Source organism: Anguilla rostrata, chromosome 7 (genome assembly GCF_018555375.3).
Source record: "Anguilla rostrata isolate EN2019 chromosome 7, ASM1855537v3, whole genome shotgun sequence".
In the NCBI taxonomy this organism is placed as follows: Eukaryota; Metazoa; Chordata; class Actinopteri; order Anguilliformes; family Anguillidae; genus Anguilla; species Anguilla rostrata.
Window position 1 is genome coordinate 12,835,113 of NC_057939.1, and position 26,728 is coordinate 12,861,840.

At 52.8% G+C, this 26,728-nt stretch overlaps 1 protein-coding gene across 1 annotated transcript in view; it reads right to left on the bottom strand.

The window, feature by feature from the left end:
* The window catches only part of kdm7ab (lysine (K)-specific demethylase 7Ab), a 37,334-nt gene extending 13,875 nt beyond the window's left edge, over positions 1–23,459 (bottom strand). Inside the window, 5 exon segments of the mRNA XM_064342879.1 lie at positions 280–421; positions 3,335–3,495; positions 3,842–3,959; positions 4,520–4,605; positions 23,327–23,459. Coding sequence (XP_064198949.1) covers positions 280–421; positions 3,335–3,495; positions 3,842–3,959; positions 4,520–4,605; positions 23,327–23,424 — 605 coding nt within the window. The 5' untranslated portion in view covers positions 23,425–23,459.
* Positions 23,460–26,728: the final 3,269 nt, after the last annotated feature.

The following is a 26,728-nucleotide window of genomic DNA, read 5'->3' on the forward strand; positions in this document are numbered from 1 at the left end:
GCCCTCCCCACTGCACAGGCCTCCTCGTTCTCCTGCTTAATGGGCTGTCCACAGTTAACGCTGTGCTGAAGTGATGAGGCTAGCGTGGCTGCTAACCGGGCCCTGTACTGGCTGACGTGTGAAGTTACTCACGTTACTATAGGAGAAAATGCCACATGCAGTGCAACCTCGTATACAGTTTACACAAGACAGGGAACCAGGAGTGGAAGGGGGTCCCATTCTTACCCTGAAAGACAGGAGCAGACCCCTAGCAGACCCCCCAGCAGACCCCGTACGTACTTGGTGTCGGAGAACTCCAGGCTGATGACGTTGAGGACCTTTGGCCGATCGGGGTTGTAGTAATACTTCACGAACTCGCCCAGCTTCATTTTGCTGTCCGCCTGCCGGGCCACGTCGATGACGTCGATGATTTTGTCGCTTCCTGTGGGGGGGGGGGGGGGGAGGGGACAGGCTCAGAGCAGGGCGGGGCCGGTTTCGGTCCTGCGAAGGGCGGGCCTCGTGTGACCCTGAACCCGAAACGCGTGGGCAGTGCAGTACATAACAGAGCCAGGTACGAGGGCCGTGTAAGACTTAATACACACGGCAGGTATTAGCTGAGAATGAACCTACAGCACTTCTACAGATCCCAGTACACCGCTCTCTCTCTCTCACTCCACAAACCACAATTCCCTGAGAAGAGGCAATTAGTAATATAAGCCAGCCTGGTGCCAAGAGGCTCCTGGCAGAGCTCTGCGCGCCCTGCCAGTGCATCAGGAGGATGAGGAGAACCGAACGTGCGCAGAGTCCCGAGCACAGTACCGTCATCTTCATCACATCCCTGTGGCAGCCACCGGCTGGAGGCGTAGCGGAAAGACCTGACCAATCATCTCAGATCATGTTTCACGCAGAGAGGCATGGGGGGGGGGGCACTGGGAGAAAGACTAATGTCTTTTATGTGTGCAGATAACACCACTGGCGGACAGCTGCCAGGCAGCAAATCAAAATGGCCGGAGCTAGCCTGGCGTTTTAACGCAGGGACGGGACAGCTGGCGTTTGGGTGAGCACGCCACCCCCCCCCCCCACTCCATTCCCCCCCCCCCCTCCCCCGCCACCACCCCCTCGGGCCCAGCTGGCCACAGGCCTGATGTCGGGGAACAGCTGGAGGGAGGGGCCCCAGCGCGCAGGGGCGAAGTACCGCAACCTGCAGCCGGGGGCAATAAATCTTCAGCAGCGCCAACCGCGGGGCCCAATATTTACCGTCCTCACACCGCTAACAACGTCCCCTAATCAATCTCCCCCCCCGCCAGCGCGGGCGCCGGGAGCGCCGCTGTCCTGGAAAAAAACATTAAACGGGGGCTTTTACGCCACGCTCCGGGGGGTACCAGAGCGCCATTTCTGAAAATACAACCGAACGAGGGGGGGGGCGGGTGAGGGGGGGGGGTGATTCTGCATCTCAGGCATGTGGAACGCATCGCCTGTTCGCAGCACGCGGAGTGAGAGGCCGTGGAAACACGACGCTCGGCGCAATGGGCTCATGGGTCCCTGGAGGGGAGCGCGGCCACAGAGAGCGGGGACTGCGCTAAGTGAATTAGCCTGGCGGCGGGCCGGGCCGAGGCGGGCCGGGGGGGAAGCGCCCGGCCGCGCGGTGATCACAGGAAGCCGTGGGGGCGGGGCTTTAACGGCATGCGGAGGCTGAGTGGCCGCGGCTCAAGGTCCCATGGGTGCCTGGGACAGCGCGACTCACTGAGGGGACGAATTAGAATCCGACACAGCGTTTACAGCGCAAGCCGAACATTCGGTCTGAATCTGCCCGGTTACAAACTTAAGACACGCACAGACTGAAAAAAGGAAAAAAAAACCGAAAGACTTCGTAAACGATGGAGCGATACCGCTTCCGGCCAATAACGATGCGTGTGACAAGCGACCCCGACCGGTTTGCGTGCACGCAGGTCTGCGTGAGTGACAGAGGACACGCGGTTCGCCCACACGGAATGGTGCGTAGACCAGGGGCTGCCTGTCCCTGCCACACATGTGGGTTCCCAGACTTAAACTGCTGTTAAACCTGAGTCCATCCACCCCTACAACCACCACCACAACCACCACCACCACCACTACAACTACCACCATCTACGTTCTCCAACCCCCTGAGCGCGATAACGTATCCGAGCATGAGACCCAGCGGCGTAAGCGCTTCCCACGGTGTGGCGTGGGAGGACGGTACGCCACCGCGCGTCCCCCGGATCCGGTGACGTGACCAGCCGTTCGCCGGTTCTGCGGTCGGCCGGAGAGACAGCAGGCGGCGGGGGGCGGGGCTGGACCCTTTGTTCCTTCCCTGTGAGAGTGCAACGCTACCCAGCCCCACCCCTTCTGCAGCTCCGCCTCCGTTTACTACAACAGCAGTTAACGCTCTGCAGTGTGTCTGAGCTGGTAATATGAACCTTACACACGCACACAGTATAGTATCCGCTACACATGCACACCAACACATGGCTTAGTCTGTCTCACTCAAATACACACACACACTCACACACACACACACACACACACACACACACACACACACACACACACACACACACAGTTCAGTATCTGCTACACATGCACACCAACACATGGCTTAGTCTGTCTCACTCGAATACACACACACACACACACACACACACACACACACACACACACACACACACACACACACACCGTTTAGTATCTGCTACACATACACACCAAAACATGGCTTAGTCAGTCTCTCAGCCTTACACACACACAACATCTGCTGATGATGAACCAGAGATGGCCCCCGAATGTGTTTGGCTTGTAACTGGATCCCCTAAGTACCTGGCCCTCAGCAGAAAGAGAAGGTGGCAAACTGCGGGCCTGCGTAAGCCAGGCTGCCTTTATCCGCAGGCTCGCTCACTGATCGGGGGATTAGGGGCTGCTGAGCAGGTGGACTCGGCCGCCCCGTCCGCAGCGCCTTAATCCACGCGCCCATTCAGCGGGGGTAACGCACACCTGTCCCGCGGCCAGCGAGGGCTTACCCAAACGAGCGATAAGATCCTTAACGGGACAAACGATCTGTCTGAGGAGAAGCGTTCAGCGCGGCCGTGAGCTACATCACCTACGAAATCTAAACAAACAATACATCGGCTTAAACGTGGCGCGTTAGACGAGACTCATCGAAATGTTATGAAACTAAAATACTTCTTTGGTTTCTTTTTTCGCTGATACAGTATACCTTTCCTCGATGGCCATGTTTGGGGAAATGGAGAGCTCCTGACATGCTCGAGTTCACCTGGATTCATTCTGAATTCCTGACCTACTGACCGACTGGCAGGCGGCGTGCGAGTTTTCGTCTTACCGACGTACTGCTCCACGTCCCTGACGGAGAACGTGGGCGGGGGCAGGCGGAGGCCCAGGCCGTCCGGCTTGCTCAGCGCGATGGGGTACTGGAAGCCCTGCTTCTCCAGGTACTTTTGGGTCACCTGACTCCCGTGCATCCGGACCAAGATCTCATCGCCGCTGCATCAGAGAGAGACGGGGAGAAAAGGGGCGGGGCGAGGGGTCAGTCCACTTCACCGCTTTGGAAAAATTGACGGCTTTGCGTCAGTTCCAACAACAGCACAAACGCCGCCTAGCAGCTGATGAGATTAGCTGCTAATTATTAAAGATAATACATCATCAGAATGAATCGTGTGCTTTATCAGTGCTGAGGGGCTGCAGGTTCAGTGCTAGCACCACGCTAGTGTAGCGTCCCTGGCGGAAAGCCAGCAGGTGGGTGTGGTTCAGTGTTTTTTGCCCTGGGGTTGGAGCTGTACGTGTGTGTGGGGGGGTGTGTGTGTGGGGGGGGGGGGCAGCAGGCTCCTACCTGGGGAAGCTTCTAGCACGGAGCTCTCGCACGAACACAGAGGTGCCGGCCTGCACGGGCTTGGTGCCGTCGTCTGGCTCAGTGTAGTCATGCCGGTGCCAGTTGTTCCTCTTCTTCACTGTGAGAGGAAGAGCAGAGAACATGAGCAGGACTGGAGGAGCCTAATGGCCTCCTAGGGAAAGAGCACTACATGACAGTTACTGAACTGCTAAAGGGTGGAAAATTCTTTTTGCATATTTTTTTCTCCAAAATGATTTTCTGGATAAACCTGAACAGAATGATAGTTTCTGTGAGTGTCTCTCCATCACGGCAGCTCGTGCAGCGCCAGGGGAGGCTGAATTATGCGTCGGCCGGACGGTCTGGATCACCGGAGCTTTAAAAACCCCACCCGCCCTCTGCTCCACCCAGCACAAGGGCCAAACACAATCCCAATTTGATGATTACACCGCCGATCCATTACCCCCATAATGCCCGGTGCATATGCACTAAGAGGTCGCTCCCACTTTAAATCAAAGGGAGGGGGGCCTCCTTACTGAAAACCCCCCATTCCCTCCAGAGCAATCCATCAGCCAGAGAGACAGAGGGAGAGAGAGAGAGAGAGAGAGATAAAGAGAGTGAGAGATAGAGAGAGGGAGGGAGGGACAGAGGGGCAGAGAGAGAGAGAGAGGGAGCACTTACTCAAAGAGGGTCCGTGCAGTACATCGCAGTTGGGACAGTGGTAGACATCGATGTCCACAGCATGGTGCTCCTCCACTTGGACGCAGCTGAAAGGCAAAGGGAAGAGGGTTTGGAACAGAGACAAACATCCAGGGCAGCGGCGTGGCACCCATTAAATAATAGTGTAACGTCAGGCCTAAATAATAAAGCCATCTGAGAGCTGAATGCTGGATAATGACTGTACAGTGATATTTATTGAGGCCAAATGAAATGAAAGCCAAACAGACTGAGTACACAGTGTTCTCAGGCAGGGTACTGCGAGCTGGTCCAGGTAGGCCGCAGTCCCAGAAACGCACGCCAGCTCTGCATCAGCAAGAGACTGGAGACCCACTTACGCTGCAGAACAGCAGAGAACAGAGAGTTCTGAACACGCTGCTTCTCTGCCCGCGGCATCGCAGGGAAGCGACCCGCAGAGCCGGGAGTAAGACGCAGCGCGCCTCCCAGCCGCTCTCCCAGCTCACCCCGCCGCAGCGCCCCGCTGCTGTGTGGAGAGGGCTGCGGATCGGCTGCAGAACGCTCCCATCCCCGTTTATCCTGTCAGAGCTAATCCTCCCTAACCACTGTTTTCACTGCCCTCTCTTCTGCTGCCGTAAACAGCCGCGTACGGGCTAAGTGGCTATTTGGCTTCCCGTCCAATTAATGGCTGTAATTGGACGATTAAGAGCGCGGGCGGAGCGGGGGGGGGGGGGGGGGGCTGAACGGTGAGGCTGCGCTTCGTCGCGTACGACAGACGGCACCGCAGCGGGGGCCGGAGGGGGGTGGGGTGGGGGGGGGTCGGGAAAACGAGGGAGATAAGCCCACCGCAGCCAGCAGCGCAGACTCCGCCTCCTGACCTTTGCGCAGGGTCCCGCAGTGCCGATCCCGAGACAGCGCCCGGATCAAAGCGGACCACCGCCAACCCCCCCCCCCCCCCACCCACGTAGTGACAGGTGAGGAGGCGGGGCCTGCAGGAGTGACTCCAGGGGTTTCAGACGTTTCCGGCTTCTACGCTATGGCCCAGAGCGCGCGGGGTTAACTGCAAACCCAGATGTGGGGGGGGGGGCGTAAGAGTACAGTGCGCGCACGCCGACCCCACATGACCTCTGACCCTGTCCTTTTCCCCAAGGTCAATGAAAAAAAAGCCTTAAAACAGCACAGCCAAACACATGAGCTCGAGCACGCTCAGGACAGGCTGTTTCTAATGGCTACGTAAAAGAATGTGGAGTTACAGCAAAGTGTTTTTCTCTCACAGAACTGTTAAAATGTCAGCCCCCACACACACCACCTGAGCGGGGAAAGAAGCCACTCACACACACCACCTGCATCCGGAAAGTGTTCCAGCCTGTCCGACACTCGCTCGTAAAGCGCTTGAAGCCGTGTTGCAAGCTCGGTGAAACTCAGCCCACAGCGAAGCTCAGTGAACTCAGCTCGGTGAAGCTCGGTGAAGCTCGGTGAAGCTCGGTGAAACTCAGCTCGGTGAAGCTCAGTGAAACTCAGCTTGGTGAAGCTCAGTGAAACTCAGCTCGGCGAAGCTCGGTGAAGCTCAGCTCGGTGAAGCTCGGTGAAGCTCAGCCCACAGCGAAGCGCGCGGCTCAGGCACAGAGCAGGGGCAGCCAGGCAAACTGCCGTCTCTGCATGTCCGGCCTGCGTTCACCTGAGCCGGGGCAAGGTGCGTACGTTTAAAACTGAGCCCCGCACATCGTGTGAGCGCTGGCGCCAGCTCTCCTGTAGTACGGTGTGTAACACCGCGGCCTTCGGTGTAAAATACACACAGTTCGATACGCACAACTGGCAAACCCATACAGGAAGGAAACCTAAAAATAAAAAATTACATTGGTAAAAAAAAAAAACTAAAAAAATGTGTTCACGGGGTAAACAAACACAGCGGCGTTGGCAGCAGGTAGTAGTAATGAGCGGTGATGCCAAACAGGAGGTTACTTCTGTGCACTGCAGAAAGGAGGTTACCCAAGGTCACTGCGAACGGGAGCACTGCGCCTGCTCCCCGCCCACACCTGCCCGGCTGCTCCAACGACCGATAAACCCGAGCGGCACCGACAGTTACGCAACATTTCAGGCCCGCTTCACACGCGCAGGGGAGGAGGAATCACATGACCGGCCTCTCCGCTCGGCGCGGCTTCGCGGTGTGACTCCAGCTACGGCTCGCCCCTCCGCTCGGGCTCCGGAATGTTCCGCGGGGAAGCCGCTCATCCAGCCCCCCCGCTCGCGGCAGCGCACATTCGGACAGCGCCTGGGGCTCGCGCTTCTCCCAGCGAGAGCGGCAGCCCGGCCTCCTCAGGCGATGAGCGGGTCACTGAACGCTGATTTACTACACCGCGGGATCGCTGGAAGTTTCTGCAGCGAGCGCCTGTGAGCGTTTACTGGCCGTTCGCAATAACGCGGACTAACTGGGAGCGCCCTACACGGCCTTACAGGGGTCTCACAGTGAGCGCCCTGAGAGTTAGCGCTGCGGTGGGCAGGACCTCTGACGGCTTTTAGAAAACGAAGGCGTTTGTATTCCCGCGCGTTTTTGGCGGGTCTCCACAGTCCTCGCCCCCGCAGGCCCTCGCATTTCGGGGGGGGGGGGCAGCGGCGGGAAGCCGCGAAACGCGCGCGGGGAAGAGAACAGAGCGCCATTGATGACACCGCCGACACAGGAAGCGGAGGCGGCCCGCGGCGCCAGCGTCACGCGCGTTCCCCCGACTCGCAGGCGCGCGGCGCACTCGCGACGCTAGCATAGCTGCTGCCGCTACATTAGCAGAGCGTGCTGATTAATGGCCATGATGAATGGCGCTAATTAGCCCTCCTTCCCCTGCTGACCCTGTGGCACCGCTAGCCACGGGCTTCTCACACGCGAGCTACTGGCAGGGCAGGCAGCCTCCATCACTCATGTTTCAGCCGCACCAGTGAAAACTCAGCACGCTCAGAAACGACCATGGGAGGAGCTTTTGCCTCTATCCACTGTCTGCTGACACCGGTAATAATGTACAGAGTGCGCAAAGTGCCTTTGCTTTCTACAGACACACTCATAACTGGCCTTTCATCCTTTTTTTCTGTTCGTATTTCATCACCTTTCAGTTTTTATCGTTATGTAACGCTACCAGAAAATGACAGTGGGGAGACAGACGAGCTCAAAAGGCAAACCGAATGTCAAGACAGAACAACCTTTGAACTGCCCCGAGCAGGAACGCCGGCGTTGACTTTACAGCCGCCGTAAAGCTGGCGACTGTTCACCGAGCGCTCTCAAATGAATCAAAACAAAGAATCGAGTGACCGCAGCGTGTCCCTGCTCGCTTGATAAGCGTTTAGTCAGCACTGTTTCTGAATTATGAAACATTCACAGAGTGCTCTCAGATCTAAGAATTTACTGATACTGACAAACGGAATCTCTCAGTTTGCCAGCATCGTTACGCAAAATGTTTCGATCGCTGACAAAGACATAGAGTAACAGAACACAAGATAACCACGGAAGTCAAACTGTCGTGTCAGTATCGGCAAGAGGAAACGATGACGGGTAGCAAAGCGAAACTAACAGGGAAACACAGCCTGTTTTGACACAGGTCGTTCAGGGCTTGCGCTGCAGTTTAACAGAGCCATAGGAAAACAATACGTGAGCGCAGGACGCGATTTTAAATGGCACGCACACAGGCTCTCTCTGTAGCCGCACAGGTCATCATATTTCACTGGGGTCGAGCGAGGACAGGCTTGCCCTGTGAGTGACTCTGACATTAACTACGGCTAACCCCGTTAGCCGAGCTTGGGGCTGATCGGGGGGGGGGGGGGAGAACACACACGCCCGTCCTAAAACGTGGGAAACGGCCTTGTTTGACCAGCAGTACAGGCGCCCACATCAAAGCACTGGCCCTCCTCTGAGGGTGGGGCGTCAGCACAGCTGAAATCGAGGGGGGAAGGGCGGTCCTTCCAAAAAAACAAAAAAAAAAAGAGAGAAGAAGCAGCAAACAGAGCCTCTTTTCTTGAGGAGTGACCGCCCGGGGGAGGCGGGGTCCAGAATTCCTCCAGACTGCTTCTGCTTTGATCTGCGCGTAATTACAGGAAATGGGGGAAGTGGTAAACACAACACAACAAAACCATTAGCTCATCAGGAAGCAGCCCGCCTCGCGGGACGCGCTGCACGCTCAGCGTTTCTGGGACCCCCCCCAGGAGCGCGGCCCCTTTCTCATTACAGCCACGGAGCATGCCGCTCCTGTCAGTCTGTTTCAGGTGCATCATGGGAAGTCCCCGCGGGATTCCACGGCCCACAGTTCAGCTGCAGTTTGTGACTTCCGGGCATGTTCTGTGAGGGGGCTCTCGTAAAGTTGCCACTTGGACTTTTCTCCCGTCCCCTCCCCCCTCTCCCACCCACTCCTAACCCCGCCACTAAAACAATGGAGGGCCGAGACCGGGGGGGGGGGGGCGAGGGGGGGCAGGGCCAGCTGCAGACCTCGGCTCTCTGGCTGTGCGTGCCTCACTGACCGGAACAGACTCCCACTCTCTCCGGGCCGGCTTATGTCATCGCTGTGACACTTCCGTATATGGGAGGAGGGGGCTGTTCTGAAACAACAATGGCCGCCTATTTTTACACTCCTGTGTGTCCGACAACCTCCTGCTGGGGGCCCTGGGAGTGAGGTGGCTGTGATTCACCACGCTGAGTACACAACACAGCGGTGGGAGGGAAGGGGAGGGGGAGGAGAGAGAGTGTGAGAGAGAGAGAGAGAGAGAGAGAGAGAGAGAGAATGCAGAACTCCCGTTTTGGTTGTGTAACTCGGAGAAATGGGGCAGTGTGTCGCTCCCTCCCTCCAGAGAGCCACTCATCGCCGCTCGTCACCGATCAGCCGCTGAGCGGGACAAAAGGCGCGGGGGGAGAGAGAGAGAGAGAGAGAGAGAGAGCACTTCCTGTACGCGCAGCCTGCGCCTGTTGCATCACCTCTCGCTGCTGAAGTGCTTTATTCCTGGAGCGCGCGGCGGCGACGGCGCCTGCTTTGTCTCCTTTGTCGGGGGCCGGTGATGAAACCTGCTCCAATCCGCACGTCATCCGCACACCCTCGCTGCAGACGGCGGGGGGGGGGGGGGGTGACTGGCGTGGGCGGGCGCGGGCCGGAAGGCTCAGGCGGCGCGAAGGCCGTTTGAGAGAGAGACGCCGACGTGGCGCGGGACCCGAACCGGTCCCTCCAGGCACTCGGGGGGGGCGCTTTAATGTTTAACCGCCTTTCACCAGCAGTCCGGTCTTCATGACCGTGCAGCCTAGCCCTGAGGCTAATGCCTGCGTTAGGTAAGTGCACTTCAACAGATTCCCTACATGACTGTCAATCATCTGAACTGTAACTCGGCCCAGTTTTCTGTGTGCGTGTGTGTGTGTGTGTGTGTGTGTGTGTGTGTGTGTGTGTGTGTGTGTGTGTGTGTGTGTGTGTGTGTGTTAGTGTGTGTGTGTGTGTGTGTATGTGGTGTGTGTGTCGTGTTGTGTGTGTGTGTGTGTGTGTTGTGTGTGTGTGTGTGTGTGTGTGTGTGTGTGTGTGTGTGTGTGTGTGTGTGTGTGTGTGTGTAGGGACGGCGGTCAGTAAGGATAATGATGGAGAAGGCGGAGGCTGTGGGAATGCAGAGATCCAGCGGTTCTGAGCCTGTGCTCTAACTCACAGGCTCACAGACTCGCACCCAGCAGTGAGCACGACAAAAAGCAGTCCCCCCTCCCACCCCCCAGCTCCTAAACTACCACTTTAAGCAGCTGTGAAGTCTCTGTGCGCTCTCACTGGGGGGTGAGGGGCCTTTGCATCTGCCCCCCACCCCCTCCGCCCCGCACTCGCACGTTTATTTTTAGACGCTCTTCCTGTCGTACGGCTGCTCAGGGCGAAGCTCTCTCCGCATTAAACTGAAATGAATGATGTTCCCGCTCAAATAGCATCGCTCCCCTTTTTCCTAGAGGTCTTTAAAAACGGGGGGGTCTTCTACTGAGCTCGGCAGGAGAGAGGAACCTAGTGTGCTCCTGCACCACCTCAGACGAGATGGGGGGGAGGGAAATCCTCCGAAAACGCGAGAAGGCGGCGATGTGCTCCCCTGGCGTTCGCGCTTACCCCCCCCCCCCCCCCCGACTAAATCGCGTTTGGCGAGCGCTTCTGTTTTCGCCTGATAGCGCAGGCCGCGGCTCCGCGCCGATTGTTTTTAATCGCTTTAAAATGGCGCGTGTGCGCAGGCTCCCGGAGCTGGGTCACAGAAACAGACACACAGGCCCCTCCCCCCGCGGCCCCGGGCGACACGCTCCACGCAGTAAACACAATCCTCCCGAAAGGGTGTTTGGGACTGAAAGGCAGCTCCAGCCTGAGCTGAGGGGAGGGGGGGGGGGGGTGGAGGGGGCTACAATGGGGACGTCCTGCCAAGGAGGAGAGACCGGAGGGGCAAATTACCCTGTGCCGCTTGGTAGCCCCCAGAGCCCGCGGGGGCCGGAATCGCCCCCACCCCCACCCCCGCCCCCCCTCCTCTTCACAAACATCTCCCTGACGCTGGAGTTCGTTCCTTGGTCCCTTTTCTTTAAGGCATGCTATCTCCTTTAAGTGGAGTTATTCATTACTCAGCATTGCTGTGGAGGGTCCATTGAGGCGACGGGGGGGAGCGGGAGGGGGGGTGGGAGGGCAACCAGTAGGGACAGACAATAGCAGAAACAGCCATTCGTTTAAAAGGACACCCGCTTTTCCCCTGCTCCCCTCCACGGTGGGGTCCAACCCGAGCTGAAACAGGAAGCCAGGCTCCTCTGATGCCTCTGGTGATAACGGAGAGGAATGCCGCTGTCAGATCTAATGGAGATTAGACACACCTGGCAATTCAGCCACCCCCCCAATCTCTGCAGCAGCCAAACCCCGCCCCCCTCAAAGCACTGCTGACATTTGGCCCTCGGGGACACAGTCCAGAGCACAGAGCACAGAGCACAGAGCACAGAGCACAGAGCACAGAGCACAGAGCGCAGAGCGCTGCTTTCTCGCGGGTGGAGGGGAAGTGTGCTGGCAGCTCACCGCGTTTGGAGCGCGCCGATGCCGATTACCTACGGGGACTGCACAACAAAGGTGTCTCCATGGCGACAGCGGAGACGTTGGCAGCGCTCGCGGCAAAGTCACACACTACGGAGCACGGCACGTCCTGGCCCGCGCCCACTCCGTCCCGGAGAACGCCGCTATGCCCGCGCGCCCACCGCCACACACACCAACCGCCACACACACCTACCGCCACACACACCAACCGCCACACACACCAACTGCCACACACACCAACTGCCACACACACCTACCGCCACACACACCAACCGCCACACACACCAACTGCCACACACACCAACTGCCACACACACCAACCGCCACACACACCTACCGCCACACACACCCACCGTCAAACACACCTACCGCCACACACACCTACCGCCACACACACCTACCGCCACACACACCAACCGCCACACACACCAACCGCCACACACACCTACCGCCACACACACCCACCGTCAAACACACCAATCGCCACACACACCAATCGCCACACACACCTCAAAACAGGCCCAAATATTGTACCCCGACCAGACCAGAGACTGAATTCTTTCCAGCCCAAGCCCACATGTTGCAGTATTTTGAAAGTCCGACCCGATTTGAACCCGACTTTAATAATTGCGTCAGTACACTAGATTCACCCTTGAGGTATCATCAATAGTAAATGACATCTGGGTGGGATTAGGGACTGCTGTATGGCAGCAGGCTTGTGCAGTTTACTGTCACAATGATGATGTTCCCCTTTTACAGTGACCGTACTTAAGCAGGGTATCACCAGAATTACCAAATCCGCTTAACCCATAACACGTGACTTTGGGATTGCTTTTTCAGAAGTCACATGAAAAACAGGAAGTTGTGGTCTTTTGGGCTTGTTTTTAAAATTGAAAATCTGGACATTTGTTTGTAAATGTAACAGCAACCTGTTTTTTTTACATTCATGGTTAAGTTACGTTTGTTCAAGGACACTTTCTAGCTTATTAATTAGCTTATTAGTCCACAATCACACTAGACCCCACCTTGTTTTTTTGACAGTGAGGTTGCTTAACCCGTCTGTTTTCCGAAAGTTGGCAACACTGGATATCACAATATTTGTATTTTACAAACCCCCGACTTTCGTTTGCAGCTCATTGAAAAAGCGTGTAAAAGTTTGTCCAGATGTCGGATCTTCCTCTCGATGGCTGCTGCCTCACTTCACACTCCCCTGACAATAACTTCAGCTCTAAAGCATCCTTTCTGTCGCGCGCTTAGCTTAGTCTAGACTAGCTCGCCTGCAACTGCCATCCAGCTCGGGCAGTGCTTTGCGCTCAAAATTTAAAGGGCCAGCCACAAAAAGCTCAACCCGAACCAAGCCCGATATGAAATGACAGAATTAGGACACGACCAGAACCCGAGAGTTTTTTCGGGCTTGGGTGACACAGGCCCAGCGCCAGGATCGGGGGATTACAAGCACCAACACCCACTGCCACATACAAAAGTACAGCTCTGTACGGGTACTTAAGAGTGCTGTAATTACCCAGCACAGCTACAAAAACTCACTAAAACCCTTATTGCAGTCAGTGTTGGATAAATCCCATTGCACCAACACACTGTCACCCAATACCAAAAAAACTGAAGTGAGAACACTGAAACCCAACTTTGGACTGATGGTCATGTTTTTTTGAAGCGACTGTGTCCAATGCAACCTTAAAACACAGAGGACAATCGTATGGTAGCTTTGAACAAGTAGGTGATGTTGGAAAAAGCCCGTAAGACTGAAAGCCTGACATCCACAGTCAGCTATAGAGGACCCAACAGTCAGCCAAGACCATTAGCCAAGTGCGCCATATTGATTAGCCGTGGACGGAGTTCCAAGACTCTGCTAGCAGGATTCTAACTGGCTGTCTGCAAAGACACTTTAAATGCAGAGCCAATCAAGACAGCAGGAGGCCAGACTTGAGTCCCTGTGTGAAGTAAATACCAAGCCAGAACACATAACAGCAAAGCTGTAGCCATTCCATATAAAAAAATCAAATCAAAAGAGTCCTTCAAGGCATATGTGGGCATCAGCCACGTCTTTTCCCCACACAATTCACCAGCAGAGCCTTGCAGCCAAAGCACTGGAGGAGAACGATCCGCGCCCGGCCAACGCAGGCAGACTACTGCTGCCCAAATGACCAGAGGGGGCGCTGTTCAGTTCTGCCAACTGAAGCCATTCAGATCTTGGAACTGGAGACACTATGGCAGGTTATGTGTCAGCCTGAGATGACAGTGAACTAGATGATACAAGGGCTAGACGATATAATGCAAGGATACTTAACGCATACAATACCAATCATTACCAGCATGTGGTGTACTGCCTTTTTTTTGTCTCTTTCTCTTTAATTATACCTGATGCGATAGTAAACATCCAAAGTTCAGAGGCTGTATGAACTGCTTCTGGGGGGAAAATGCTGCCACCATTATTTACTGGGTGCTGATAAGGCAGCCAATCAGCAGCAAGGCCTTGCGGTTTTGACGTGATTGACAAAAACACATCACATACTCATACTGAAGCTGCAAGGCCTTGCTGCTGATTGGCTGCCTTATCAACACCAAATAGATAGCAGTGGTGATGTTTTTCCCCCGGAAGCATTTCACGCTGCCTCTGAAGTCTGAATGTTTACTGCCGCATCAGGTATAATTAAAGAGAAAAACATGACAATAAAGGCAATGTACGACATGGGGGCAATAATCTCTACTGCATTCGATAACCATCGCCGAAGTATATCGCCCAGCTCTAGACAATACGAAACCACAGAGCAAGCCACTATTCTAAGAAACAATGCTTAAGCAGGAATTGTGTTGTTTTAAAAAAACAGATTACATTACATTTATTTGGCAGACGCTTTTATCAAAAGCGACGTACAATAAGTGCATACCGAAGGTCACTGGTTTAACTACAAAATACAGGTCCGATAAGGTACAATACTCATTTTGTAACAGTCATTCATAGCCATGAACACATTAAGTCCAACCGCTTAAATAATTCCAGCCAAATGTGAAAAACAAGAGGACTACTTTGTTTTCCCTGTGGCCCTCTTGTGTATAGTGTGGACAAAGTTTGACCTCCTGTGTACCTTTGGTTCAGAAGGTGAGAGCAAGGAATCCAGAGCGCTTATGTTCTTCACACGGATTCAGTGAAGTGGTTTTCCAAACAAACGGAAATTAGTCTGGAAAATTCAGGAATGATGGCACATTGCCTAGAGCCAGCTGGACATTCGCTGCTAAAAATCTCCACCAGATCTAACACAATCATGATACTACGAGTGCCACAGTGGACTACGTTTTACTTTTGTTTTTTCACAACTCTCCAGAAAATGAGAGAAAGAATGTAATCGGGTCACTCAAAGTGAAGTTCATTTTACAGTTGGACTGACAGTTCATTGGAGACGAGGCAGTGTTATTTCTTTTGGAGCCGAGGTAAATCCTTGGCTGTGACCTCATCTATCACTTCTGCCGCAGACTGGAATAGGACCGGCGTTCCCTGCAGACCTCAAACGTGTCAAGGTAAAGAAAGACAAAATCTCATAAACAAAGAGCGTCTGGGGAAGAGGAGCTCACAATAGAGCTCATTCAACAGACAATCGGAAAGCAGGAAACGTGCTGAAGAGGAGGACAGGAAACATGAACCCAGGCTTCCCCCTCTCCCCCCCTCCGTCCGTCTCTCGCCCTCTCTCTCCTGGTCCAGACCCTGTCGGCAGGCCAGAGCCGGAAGGCTGGGGAAGCGTGACCTCTGCAGCAGAGGAAACCAGAGCAGGGGCCTTCTGGCTCTCCGGGCCCCCGCTGCCTCTCCGGACCCCCACCCCCTCCTGCCACAACACCCCGTCCCCCCCCCAGGCCTTGCTGCCTCTCTGAGCCCCTGTGCCTTCTGCCACAATGCCCCCCCTCCCCCATGCCCCCAGGCCCTCGATGCCTGTGCAGGCCTCAGTGCCCTCCACCACACACCCCCCCCCCCCCCTCCCGGTCACTGAACTTCCTGACCCCGCCTCCGCCCGGATTAAAGCAGCACTGGGGGCGGCGGCCTACAATCCGCCGGCCGTGCGCCTGGCACTCCTCGCCCGCCGCCGCCGTGGCCAGAGGGGCCGGGCGCCGAAGAGGAGCGAGCCGCCGGCGCCCGCCACGCCGGAGCCTCTGGCCCGGCGCGACCAGGAAACGCCGCGCGCCGCGACCTTGAGCCGCGACCTTGAGCCGAATGCGGCTACGAGGCCGAGTTCTGCGGTCTCTGACCGCGCGGTCAAAAAAACCCCAAATTCACTCCTGTTCACCTCCCGTCCGTCGCCTTTCAGAACTCCACACACCCTCACTCCCACATATCAAACAGAGGCAGAAAGTGAAGGAGAGTTACACCGGAGTTACATCAGACTGCAGGTTCCACTGGATGCACTCCGTCGGGATGACAGGAGCTGGCTCACAGAAAACAAGACCGCGGTTTCTAATGGGATTAGTCTGGTACACTGAAGCAATGTAGGTGAAATGCTGTTATCACGGCTGCAACAACAGTGAACTACACTGCAATATGTCGATTGTATTGTCTTCGCTTGCCGTCTTGTCGTTGTCTTGCTTTCATCTTGTAGTGTGTTAAGTGTTACACTAGAGGACCGTAGTGGAAATAAGCCTTCAGGCTTTATTGTGTTTTCATCCTCGGTGATTTTTAATGTATGAAATGACTGCAGTGCAGTGTTACATGTGTTTTTTAATCATCAAATAAATTCATTCGTTCATCCAACTAACCCACACATTCACTACTATGCCATCTTCTCCTCATGCCCAATCCACACTGGCGTCTCCATGCGTTAGGCAGTATTAACAGGGCTCGCTATGGGGAATAAACGCTCTCAGACTGCTCATTCCATCTCTCCACTGCCTCCATCCAATCAAAGATCTAATGGACTGAAACAGACAAAAAGATCAATGGGTGCCGATGTTGACCTTCTAATCACCGCTGACAGATCCATGAATCGCTCTGCTTGATTGCGCCGAGGAGCGCACAGGAAGCCAACGGGCTTCTGGGGGAACCGGCTGCCCGCGCCGGCCCGGTCGATGGCGAGAAACGTGCGGGAGCGTTTCTGGACTGCAGGCCGCATGCAAACACACGGGCGTATGCATGCACGCACACGCACGTACACACGGGGACACGCACGCGCACGCACGCACACGCACGTACTCACACAGGGACACGCATGCACACACACACACACAGCCCGCCGCGGCCCGGGGGGAACGGGTTCGGGACAGCCTGCTGTGATCCCAGCCCAGCCCGAGACGGGACGGGGGACGGGGGGACGGGTGAAAGAGGCACTCGGATAAGAGCCGCACCGCTGCACCAACCCCACTCAGATCCCCAAGACAACAGCGGGAGCCATCCATCTCTCTTTATTCCCCCCATCATGGCGGGACAGTGATTGATGGGCCTTTGAACTTGTCCGCGGCCGGCGGGGCGGTGATCAATCTTCCCCCTGTCCTGCGCGCCCCGGCTCGCTCGCCGTCCCGACCCACCGACCAGGAGACCAGGAGACCGGGAGGGGGAGACAGCCGTGCACCCGCCCCAACACCACCACTACCAATACACACAGCTACATATCGCCCGGGCACCCCCCAGTCCACCCATACACACAGCCCCACACCCACAGAGACCCCCCCCACCACCACCAATACACACAGCCCCACACCCACAGAGACCCCCCCACCACCACCAATACACACAGCCCCACACCCACAGAGACCCCCCCACCACCACCAATACACACAGCCCCACACCCACAGAGACCCCCCCCACCACCAATACAGACAGCCGCGCACCCGCCTTCACCCCCCTCCCCCAACACCACCACTACCAATACACACAGCTACATATCGCCCGGGCACCCCCCAGTCCACCCATACCACAGCCCCACACCCACAGAGACCCCCCCCACCACCACCAATACACACAGCCCCACACCACAGAGACCCCCCACCACCAATACACACAGCCCCACACCCACAGAGACCCCCACCACCACCAATACACACAGCCCCACACCCACAGAGACCCCCCACCACCAATACACACAGCCCCACACCCACAGACACCCCCCACCACCACCAATACAGACAGCCGCGTACCACAGTCACCTCCCCCCACCACCACCACCACCACAAATACACACAGCTCCATACCCACAGTGACCCCCCCCTCCCAGCTATAGACACAGAAAGAGAGCGAGCTCTGAATGTGAACCACACTGCAGGCGGAGTTAGGCGTCGGCATATTTAATCCCAAATGACTCTACACAACTAAATAAAAGGCAATGTTGTGTTTGAAGTTGTGTTCACTGGTAACGGGAGACAGAAAGAACGCTGTGACCTCCGCGGACTCCGAGAGCTGGAGGAGGCCCTGGACTCGCCACCTGCGCGGCTCCCCCCGCCATCCAGACATCTGCAGCCGTCACCTCCCCGAAATCCGTGCGCGCGAGCGACGCGTGACCGGCCGGCCCGAAGACAAAGACCGCCGCTTGGCAGCCGCGGAAGTGCGCTAACCTGCTAGCGTCAGTCACGGCCCCCGCAAGAGCGGCCCTGAGCAGCTGCCGCTCCAGCTGCGGGGCGGAGGGGTGCGGAGGGGTGCGGAGGGGACCCGTCTGAGACGGGGGGGCCGCGGGGGGAGGGAGGGGGGGGAGACCCGCACACTGCAGGTGTGAGTACAGTCTGCGTACAGTGCAGCGGGGACAGGGTCGGGCTTAAATGTAAGGCTTGGCAGGAACTGAAAAGAGGCCTCTAATCCCCCCAGCGCCCCCCCCCAGAAGCTCCCTAACTAGCCTGTGCTCACCGCCTGATAATCACGCATCCCACCGGCTGGCTAGACAGCTTAATCCCGTTGGTGGCAGGCGGCGATGCTGACGGAGAGAGAGAGCGCGCCCCACAACGGGGGAGAGCAGCGGTCTCAGGCTGCGCACGTACGCAAGCAGAGTCACCCGCCCCAGCACCCAGCCTGCTGCCCAGCCAGCCACCCGCCCCACCACCCAGCCTGCTGCCCAGCCAGCCACCCCACCACCCAGCCTGCCACCCAGCCGCCCAGCCACCCAGCCTGCCGCCCAACCGCCCAGCCAGCCACCCCACCACCCAGCCTGCTGCCCAGCCAGCCACCCCACCCAGCCTGCCGCCCAGCCTGCCCAGCCACCAGCACCCACCACCCAGCCTGCCGCCCTGCCGCCCAGCCACCCAGCCTGCCGCCCAGCCAGCCACCCCACCACCCAGCCTGCTGCCCAGCCACCCAGCCTGCCGCCCAGCCCCCACCACCCAGCCTGCTGCCCAGCCAGCCCCCCACCACCCAGCCTGCTGCCCAGCCAGCCACCCCACCACCAGCCTGCTGCCCAGCCGCCCACCACCCAGCCTGCCGCCCAGCCAGCCACCCCACCACCCAGCCTGCCTCCCAGCCACCCCACCACCCAGCCTTCCGCCCAGCCAGCCACCCCACCACCCAGCCTGCCGCCCAGCCGCCCAGCCCTGGGGCCAAGCAGGGGGCACGTGGCTCAGGTCACCCCATCAGCTTTATGGCAAGAGCTTCCACAAGCAAGCATGTAAACACACATGCTCATACAACACACATCCGTATACAACACACACAACATGCATACACACATGTACAACACACATACAAAAAAAAACATACATACACACCACACACACAAACACGTATACAAAACACACACACATACACACACAAATGCACACACAACCCTCCAGACACCTTCAAACGCACCCGCCCACGCACACAGGCACACTCACCCGCACCCGCGAGCGCTGGCACGCGTACACACTGCGAGCACGGCGAACGCTCCGCGCCGTGCACCAGCAGCAGCGAGCGCGGGGTCCTGCGCTGAGCCAGGCCGTCCCTCCTCAGGCCGAGCGCTCGCTCCCCTCGCTCTGCCAGCAGGGCAGCTTCAGCGCAACAACTCGGCCTTCCCTCCGACAGCGTCCCCGTCCCGTCCCCGTCCCGTCCCCGGTGACTGGCGGGAAACCCCAGCGCGTCGGCGCGGGCGGGGCGCCTCATACGAACGGAGCGGGGCGGGCTCGGTTCTGCTCCCCCCCCCCCCCCCCCCGGCTCAGCCTGTGACGCAGCGCAGAGGCCAGTCATTCCCAGCTCCGAGCTCCGAGCTCTTGGCAGTCGAGGGGAAGTTGCATAACGCGCCGCGGAAAGTGCGCCGTTTCCAAGCGGTTACCAACGAACCCGAAACACAGCGCGTACACAGTGCGTGGGTGACTCGGGGCGAGAGGCCACGCCTCCACCGCACGCGCGTACGGGCCTCCACCCTGAGAGGGAGGAGGAACACAGGCAACTGAGCGTCCCCAGCATTTTACAGCGAATAAGCACTGGGATGCCTATTAAAACAGGTTGGTCACACACACACAGACACACACAGACACACACACATACACACACACAGACACATGAAAACAGGAGCCTGGTTCAAAACAACTGAGCGTTAATAAGACAGAGCTGCAGTTTTAAAAAAGCCGCAGGAAAGTAAAGGACGTTTTTATCACCACGACAACAGCAGCACACCGTGCTGTTCCGTCAGTACAATTCAGTGACACGTATCGTGTGACAGATGAAAAGAAAATCTCAAAAGTGTATGGGAAGAACATGTAGGTAGTGTTCTCTAGGTAATTACACTGGCTAGTTACAGCCTACAAAGATGGCTGGTGTTGATAGAGGTATTTTCTTCATGAACACGCAGATTATAAAATACATCCTGTTAATATTCCTGTTATTCGTGAGAACATAAGACGAGAACAGGCAATACAGCCAGTCTTGGGATTTTTCTTTTCTTTCTCCTGTTCACAAGTAAATCGAAGGTTGGTGTCCCTGACCTCCTCCACAGTAGTCCCTTTGTCCCTCTCTACACCGGTATTGTATGGGCACTGCAACTTTCATAACGCATTCATATTTAATAAAGTCACCCGGGCCCTCAATGGCTGGAATACTACTATCCTCCTGAAGACAAATTCAGCTACCGGTTTTCCATGAAAGGGCAAAGTTCAGCAGCTCGTTCTTACAGAAACAAAGTCTAGTCTCTATGAATACAGAGGCTTATCTATACTTACAATGAGGACCTTCTCTGAACAACTTTTTCAACACTAGCAGTAATTAAGACCTGATGTAGCAGACCAGAGGACCGGCCCTTCTCTGTCCACTCGGCTCATCTCTGTCACTTGCATGCTGTGTTTGCATACTGCATGACTGGGTTTCATTTTCACGTCATTTCCCACTGCAGCACATTAACTTTACTCTCAGCTCCTGGTATCGTACACAATGGGTGACAGTAACACAGTCCAGACAGAACAGAACTAAAGCAGATGAAACATAATGAATGACACTGAGCCCTAGGTAACAAAACATTAATAATCTAATATCTACACAACAGATTTGTCAGCAGCAGCAGCAAGAAAAAATGATCTAGTATTTGCTTGAAGTGAAAACAAATGTACTGTCAAAAGCATATCTGACTACACGTTTAACTTTTGTCTTTGTGAGTTACACTCATAACAATGAATGTTGTTTTACTCTGTGGTAATTACAGTAATTTTGAGAATAATGAACAAAGATTGGTATAAATGATCCCGGAAAGTAAGTATTCTGAGTACTTCACATAGGTAAACATAAGGTCTGGTAGTTCTTCACATGCTTAGGACTGGGTAAAGCATTTAGCTACTTCTGTTAAAGTCGACATTAACTGAAATGCAATATTGGGTTAAACAAAGTCGTAGGAAAAATTGAGGACCATAAAATGTATGCTGGCTATAAGCCTACACCCACGCGATATACAACAGGCTGGGTTTTGAAAAGTCAAGACAAAAGCTATATTCGTGAATAACCATTGCAGATGCTGGGTGGGGGTAAAATAAGTCCAAAAGTATGATGTTTTACAGCAGGGGTCCTCAATCTTATCCAGAAAGGGCCGGTGTGGGTGCAGGCTTTCATTCCAACCAAGCAGTTACACACCTGATTCAACTAATCAAGGTCCTTAGCAAAGACGCTAGTGTTTGATTAGTAGAATCCGGTGTGTAACTGCTTGGTTGGAATGAAAGCCTGCACCCACACCGGCCCTTTCTGGATAAGATTGAGGACCCGTTTTACACGAACACGTGAGATGTGTGCGTTTCCCTTTAAGAGACCGACCTCATCTCTACCGCTAGGCGGCTCTAAACATGTGTCTATTTTTGTTAAAAGGGGGGTATTTAAATGTCCAACCTCGGACGTCAATCAAAATACCCAAAAATCACAACATTCGTGTTTTCTCCGTAGTCGCGACTGGTTTGATTAAAAACTGTGACTCATTAAACTAAAATAATGAATTCTAATATCCAAGAGGCAAGACGGAGACAACAAGAAACTAATCTCTCAGCTTCAAATCGCACACGTCTTTGTTCAGCGAGTTCCCTTATCCCCACTGAGACACCCCGCATTCACGTTTCTATTTTACAATCTAACACATTGTCCTCGATCCAGTAATTAGTCAACTGCTACTTCGTTAGTTAGCCAACCGTCTGGTTAACTCAAAAGCTCATTGGTTAGCTAACGTTAGCTGAATACCGCACGTTGATTGTTAAGCCAACGCTATATCATTATATCAATAGTTTGCTAGCTAAGGCACCGACTCGGCAACTGAGTAGCTTGCAACACGCACCACAGGGTAGCTTGGAAACTTCGGAAGCTCAATCCAAGAAAGCAGCTATCTAGCGCAAACGTTCGTTTGCTTTGCGTAATCTATTCTTCGAAGTACTATTGGCAGAAATTTGTAAAACTCAACACTCGATTACTAGCTACTTTATAATTCTAGTTGGCGAATGACTTTGTTCGTGTCACTGCAGAAACTTTGCATAAATGAACACAAGAACGTGGGGCATTTTGCAACAAACGACTAACACTGCAGCGCTAGGTAACTACTTTACGAGGAATGTGAATGGTTACTCTCGGTCTTCAGAACGGCGTATTTTCTTACCCAACCAAGCTACTCAGCTAGCCAGTAACTATGACACAGTGAGGGAGCTAGATGAGAGTTGTGCGACCACAAACAAACTCATAAAAATGGAACTTAGTGCATTACTGACAGCAGTAGCACCGACACGCAAACCAATTCCTGCCAAACTAGCGCTAGCAAATGCTGGCTAGTGTTAGCGAGCAAGCTTTAGTCAAATCATGAACCACAGTTAGCTAGCGTTATACCTAGTTATGTGTTAAAACGTCAACTAAATCAATAACCTCCACGAACAGACTCGAAGTCGTACAAACTCCCGTGCCTGAAATTGGATAGCTAGCTATGTGTAATCCAATGTTAGCTAGCTGGATGGCTAACATTCTCTAGCTGTACTCTAAGAATTCGGTTAGCTAGCTAGCATGCTGTTCACCCAGCTGATAGACTAGCTAGTCACAAACGATAGCTAAATCGAAGAGATTAAAGGGAAAGGGGAACCATGGGCAACTTCTTAAAAGAAAAAAACGATCGAAAGCAAATGACAAAATAAAAAGATTGCATCAAACTAAATGGGTTCTTATCCCTGTTATACTGTGATATCAATTTTAACGATTGCAAACTGGCTAGGAGTAGCTAGCTAAATAATGACAATAAAGACACATGAAGATCCCGAAGCCCACGGATCGCAATTGACATCGCAATGCCGCACGAGTTTTACGAAACAAATTACAGTGGCACAGATTTGTGCTCCTTTCATATTTTCAGATATGTTTTAAGCGAATATGTTATTTACATACCTGCCATGAAACCAGTCCTTACAAATGTCGCATTCAATCATAAACCGGCTCACATCATAGGGCTGCCGGCAGACACAGTACAGCGGGGCCGCCGCCATCTTCCTACTGTCCCCAAACAACGCAGGAATCAAGTGGGGCGGGGATTCCGTTTAACATACGGCGGAAAAAGCCGAGGAAACAAGCGATTGCATGCGAAAACGGGGAGCTGACCATGTTCGGGCAAGCCGGGACTTGACGTCAAGAAAAACAAATTCTTATATTCCATTAGGTGCCAGAGGGGGAACAGACAGACCCGTCATAAAACATTTGTTATTACGTTTGGGGGATAACTTAGTGAACTAAACCAATACAAATAAATATGTTATTAATTTGACGTAGTTAGCCTACTTATTAAACTTGTACTTTTAAAAACGGATTATTCATACTTAATTATCCATTATCCACATACAGCGTGATATATGGCCATGATCCAGCTATGATATGTACGGTATGTACGTATGTATGTAATGTATGTATGGATTGATGGATGGTTGTACAGTGTTTATGAATTAATCACTGTTTCTTTTCTTTTAAATTCAATGTATGATGGGGAGGTGGTGTAAAAAAAAAGCATTCAGGTCTTGGTGGATAATTATTTAATGTCCTTTCCAATTCTATATAGATTAATTGAATATGAATATTTATTATGCATTTACTTTAATGATTATATGATATTACATCAGTTGAAATTGTTAACAATATCAAGGATGTGCAAAAATAAACTAATACCTAATAAGTTTAATTTCAGTTAGCTAGTTAACTATGATAAACAGCTTTTTAAAACAAAAAGAACAGTAGATCAATTACGACAGGATTGATATCGCTATGAATTCAGTTATGAGTATCCGCTCAGCATTCTGTTTTCTGTATTACCATGCAGCTCAGAGATTATCCAGTGTAACAATGAAGGCTGTTGAAAACTGTACAAGTGTAAGTAATAATCGTTGACCTACAAATTTATTTGATGTAATGTAAATTGACACACCATAGTCATGGTGCTCCATACTCCTCCCACACTTTTTAGCTTGTGGCAAGAATTAGTTTGCTATAGTTTCATATGTGGTTTCATTTTCAAACTAATGTTGTTATTTCAAATACGAGGCACACTGTGTTCTCATGTTGCTGTCTAAGCAACTATCATTAAGCCTGGCACATGTGGTTGATTTCTATGCCAGCTTGCTACTCCTGTTCATTTCATTTTTTGGTGATTAGATAAAGTACTGCCTGTACTTGTTCTGTAAAGGTGTTTACTTCACTTTTACCTTCCTGCTCTCTGATTGGTTCATTGTTTAAAGGTCTTGGCCAAGTGCCCTTGGCACACTGTGGAAAATGGCTCCACACTGCATGCATTCATAACTAACTGGTATAATTGCTGGATTTCATAAACCCACCAGGTTGTCAGCTTTAGTTGCTTAGATGTGTCTGTCCTCTTTTAGAATGTTTCTGGTGTCCATTATTCTGAACCTCACTACGTGAGCTCTCAATCACGGTTGATGGCACCACAGTGACTGCCTCTCACTCTGCCAAGAGCTTGGGGGTGGTCCTGGATGACCAACTGGACCTCAAGGAGCACATCAAGGCAACATCACGGTCCTGCAGATTCCTTCTGTACAACATCAGAAGGATTCGACCATACCTGACGACGCACTCTACTCTAATGTAATGAACCTTCTACCTGTCAGATAGACTACACAAAAAGCGTATAAGATTGCTGTGACTCATACTTGTCAGGCTGCTCAGTATGACTTGTGGTGTAAAGTAAATGGAATGGTTTTGCTATCCAGTTTTTTTTTTACCTACAGTGAAATATTCTTCTTGATTATTGGTAAGGGTTTTTATCAAATCAATAAAGCACTCAAAGATTATATAGCTTACATGCGGGTTTTTACATGCATTCACAACACACTACAATGAACTTTAACCATGGATGGTCTTCCTGCAGCTGTGGCTGCTGTTTCTAATAAATATAGCAACATAAACAACATAATTAAACATAAACATTGCTGCACAGTCTTTGTGTATGAATGTAATGTTTCATAATTTGTCATTCCGCACAATCTGTCTTCAGTCTTTTCAAGTGTGCTCATGTCACACCCCCTTCATCTCCCTCCACTGGCTACGTGTTACAGCTCGCATCAAGTTTAAAATCTTGGTACATGCCTTCAGGGCAGCAAATATAACAGCTCCAATCAATTTCTTAAACTCTGCACCCCAGTCAGATCTCTCTGTTTCACTCCATAGAGGCGACCAGCTCTTCCCTTCCATGAGTTGTCACTTTTTCCTATTATGATACCGGACTGAATTGGCTCTACAGGTCTGGAACAAAGTTCCCAAAGCAGTCAAGTCAGTAGACCCCTTAGCTACCTTCCGGCACACTGAAAACTCATCTCTTCAGATTGCATTTGGTTCACCTCCCATCCCCACCCTGTAGTATTTCCACCTTTTGTGCTAGTTCTGGTCTTGGTGTTTTCCTTTTTAGGTTATATTTTTTATGTTCTTATGTTTCTTCTCTTATGGCCTGTTATGGATGTAGTCTATTAATTTAAATTTTGTACTTTCGTTCTTTGTTAGAGTTAATGTATGAATGCATCCAATGAAATATGAACAGGTGTCGCTTTCAATGGAAACATTTATTTGGCCAACCTTGTTTCCCTACACTGGATGAAATTATTTATTCTCTTGTCCATTAACTGCTAAATACCAATCTATACATGCATGTGTGATCATAATAATCAGTATTATTCATATCATGGTGTTCATTTCAGGTGCCTTCATTTTACATCATGTTGCATTTTTAGTTCATTATAAAGCACAAAGTGCTCATTAAACTTGTTACAATTGCATGCTTATTCTACTTTTTAAGTTGGACATGCTATCAGTGATGTGACACTATCCTGTCTGTAAGCCCTTGCAACATGCGTTTTATCTTGCAGTGGTGGCCTTTTAAGTCACTGGATGAGAGCCTCTTCTTTGTGAGTGATAAATAACAATGATATAGCCTCAGGCAGTTGGTACATTCAGACTTCCACTACAGCTTTCTGCCGCTGCAATATGCATTTCCTGCTGGCACTCTGTCCATTGAACACATCTGTCTGTTTTTGTACACTGAGTACTCTAAAATGTGGTCCATGGAGCTAACAGACCTGTGCTAATTTTACTACTATACTGCACATCTCACATTTTGCTGGGGGAAAACCAGTTAATCACGTCTGTGAGATTATAGATATGGGATCTCCAAGGATCAGAGCCATTATTGAGATTGCCTCCGATGGATACATAATATTTAATTACAAGAAACATCATTTTATTTAAATCCCACAACCAGAAAACCCTGAAAAATGCACTGTTTCAGGGTTTAATTAT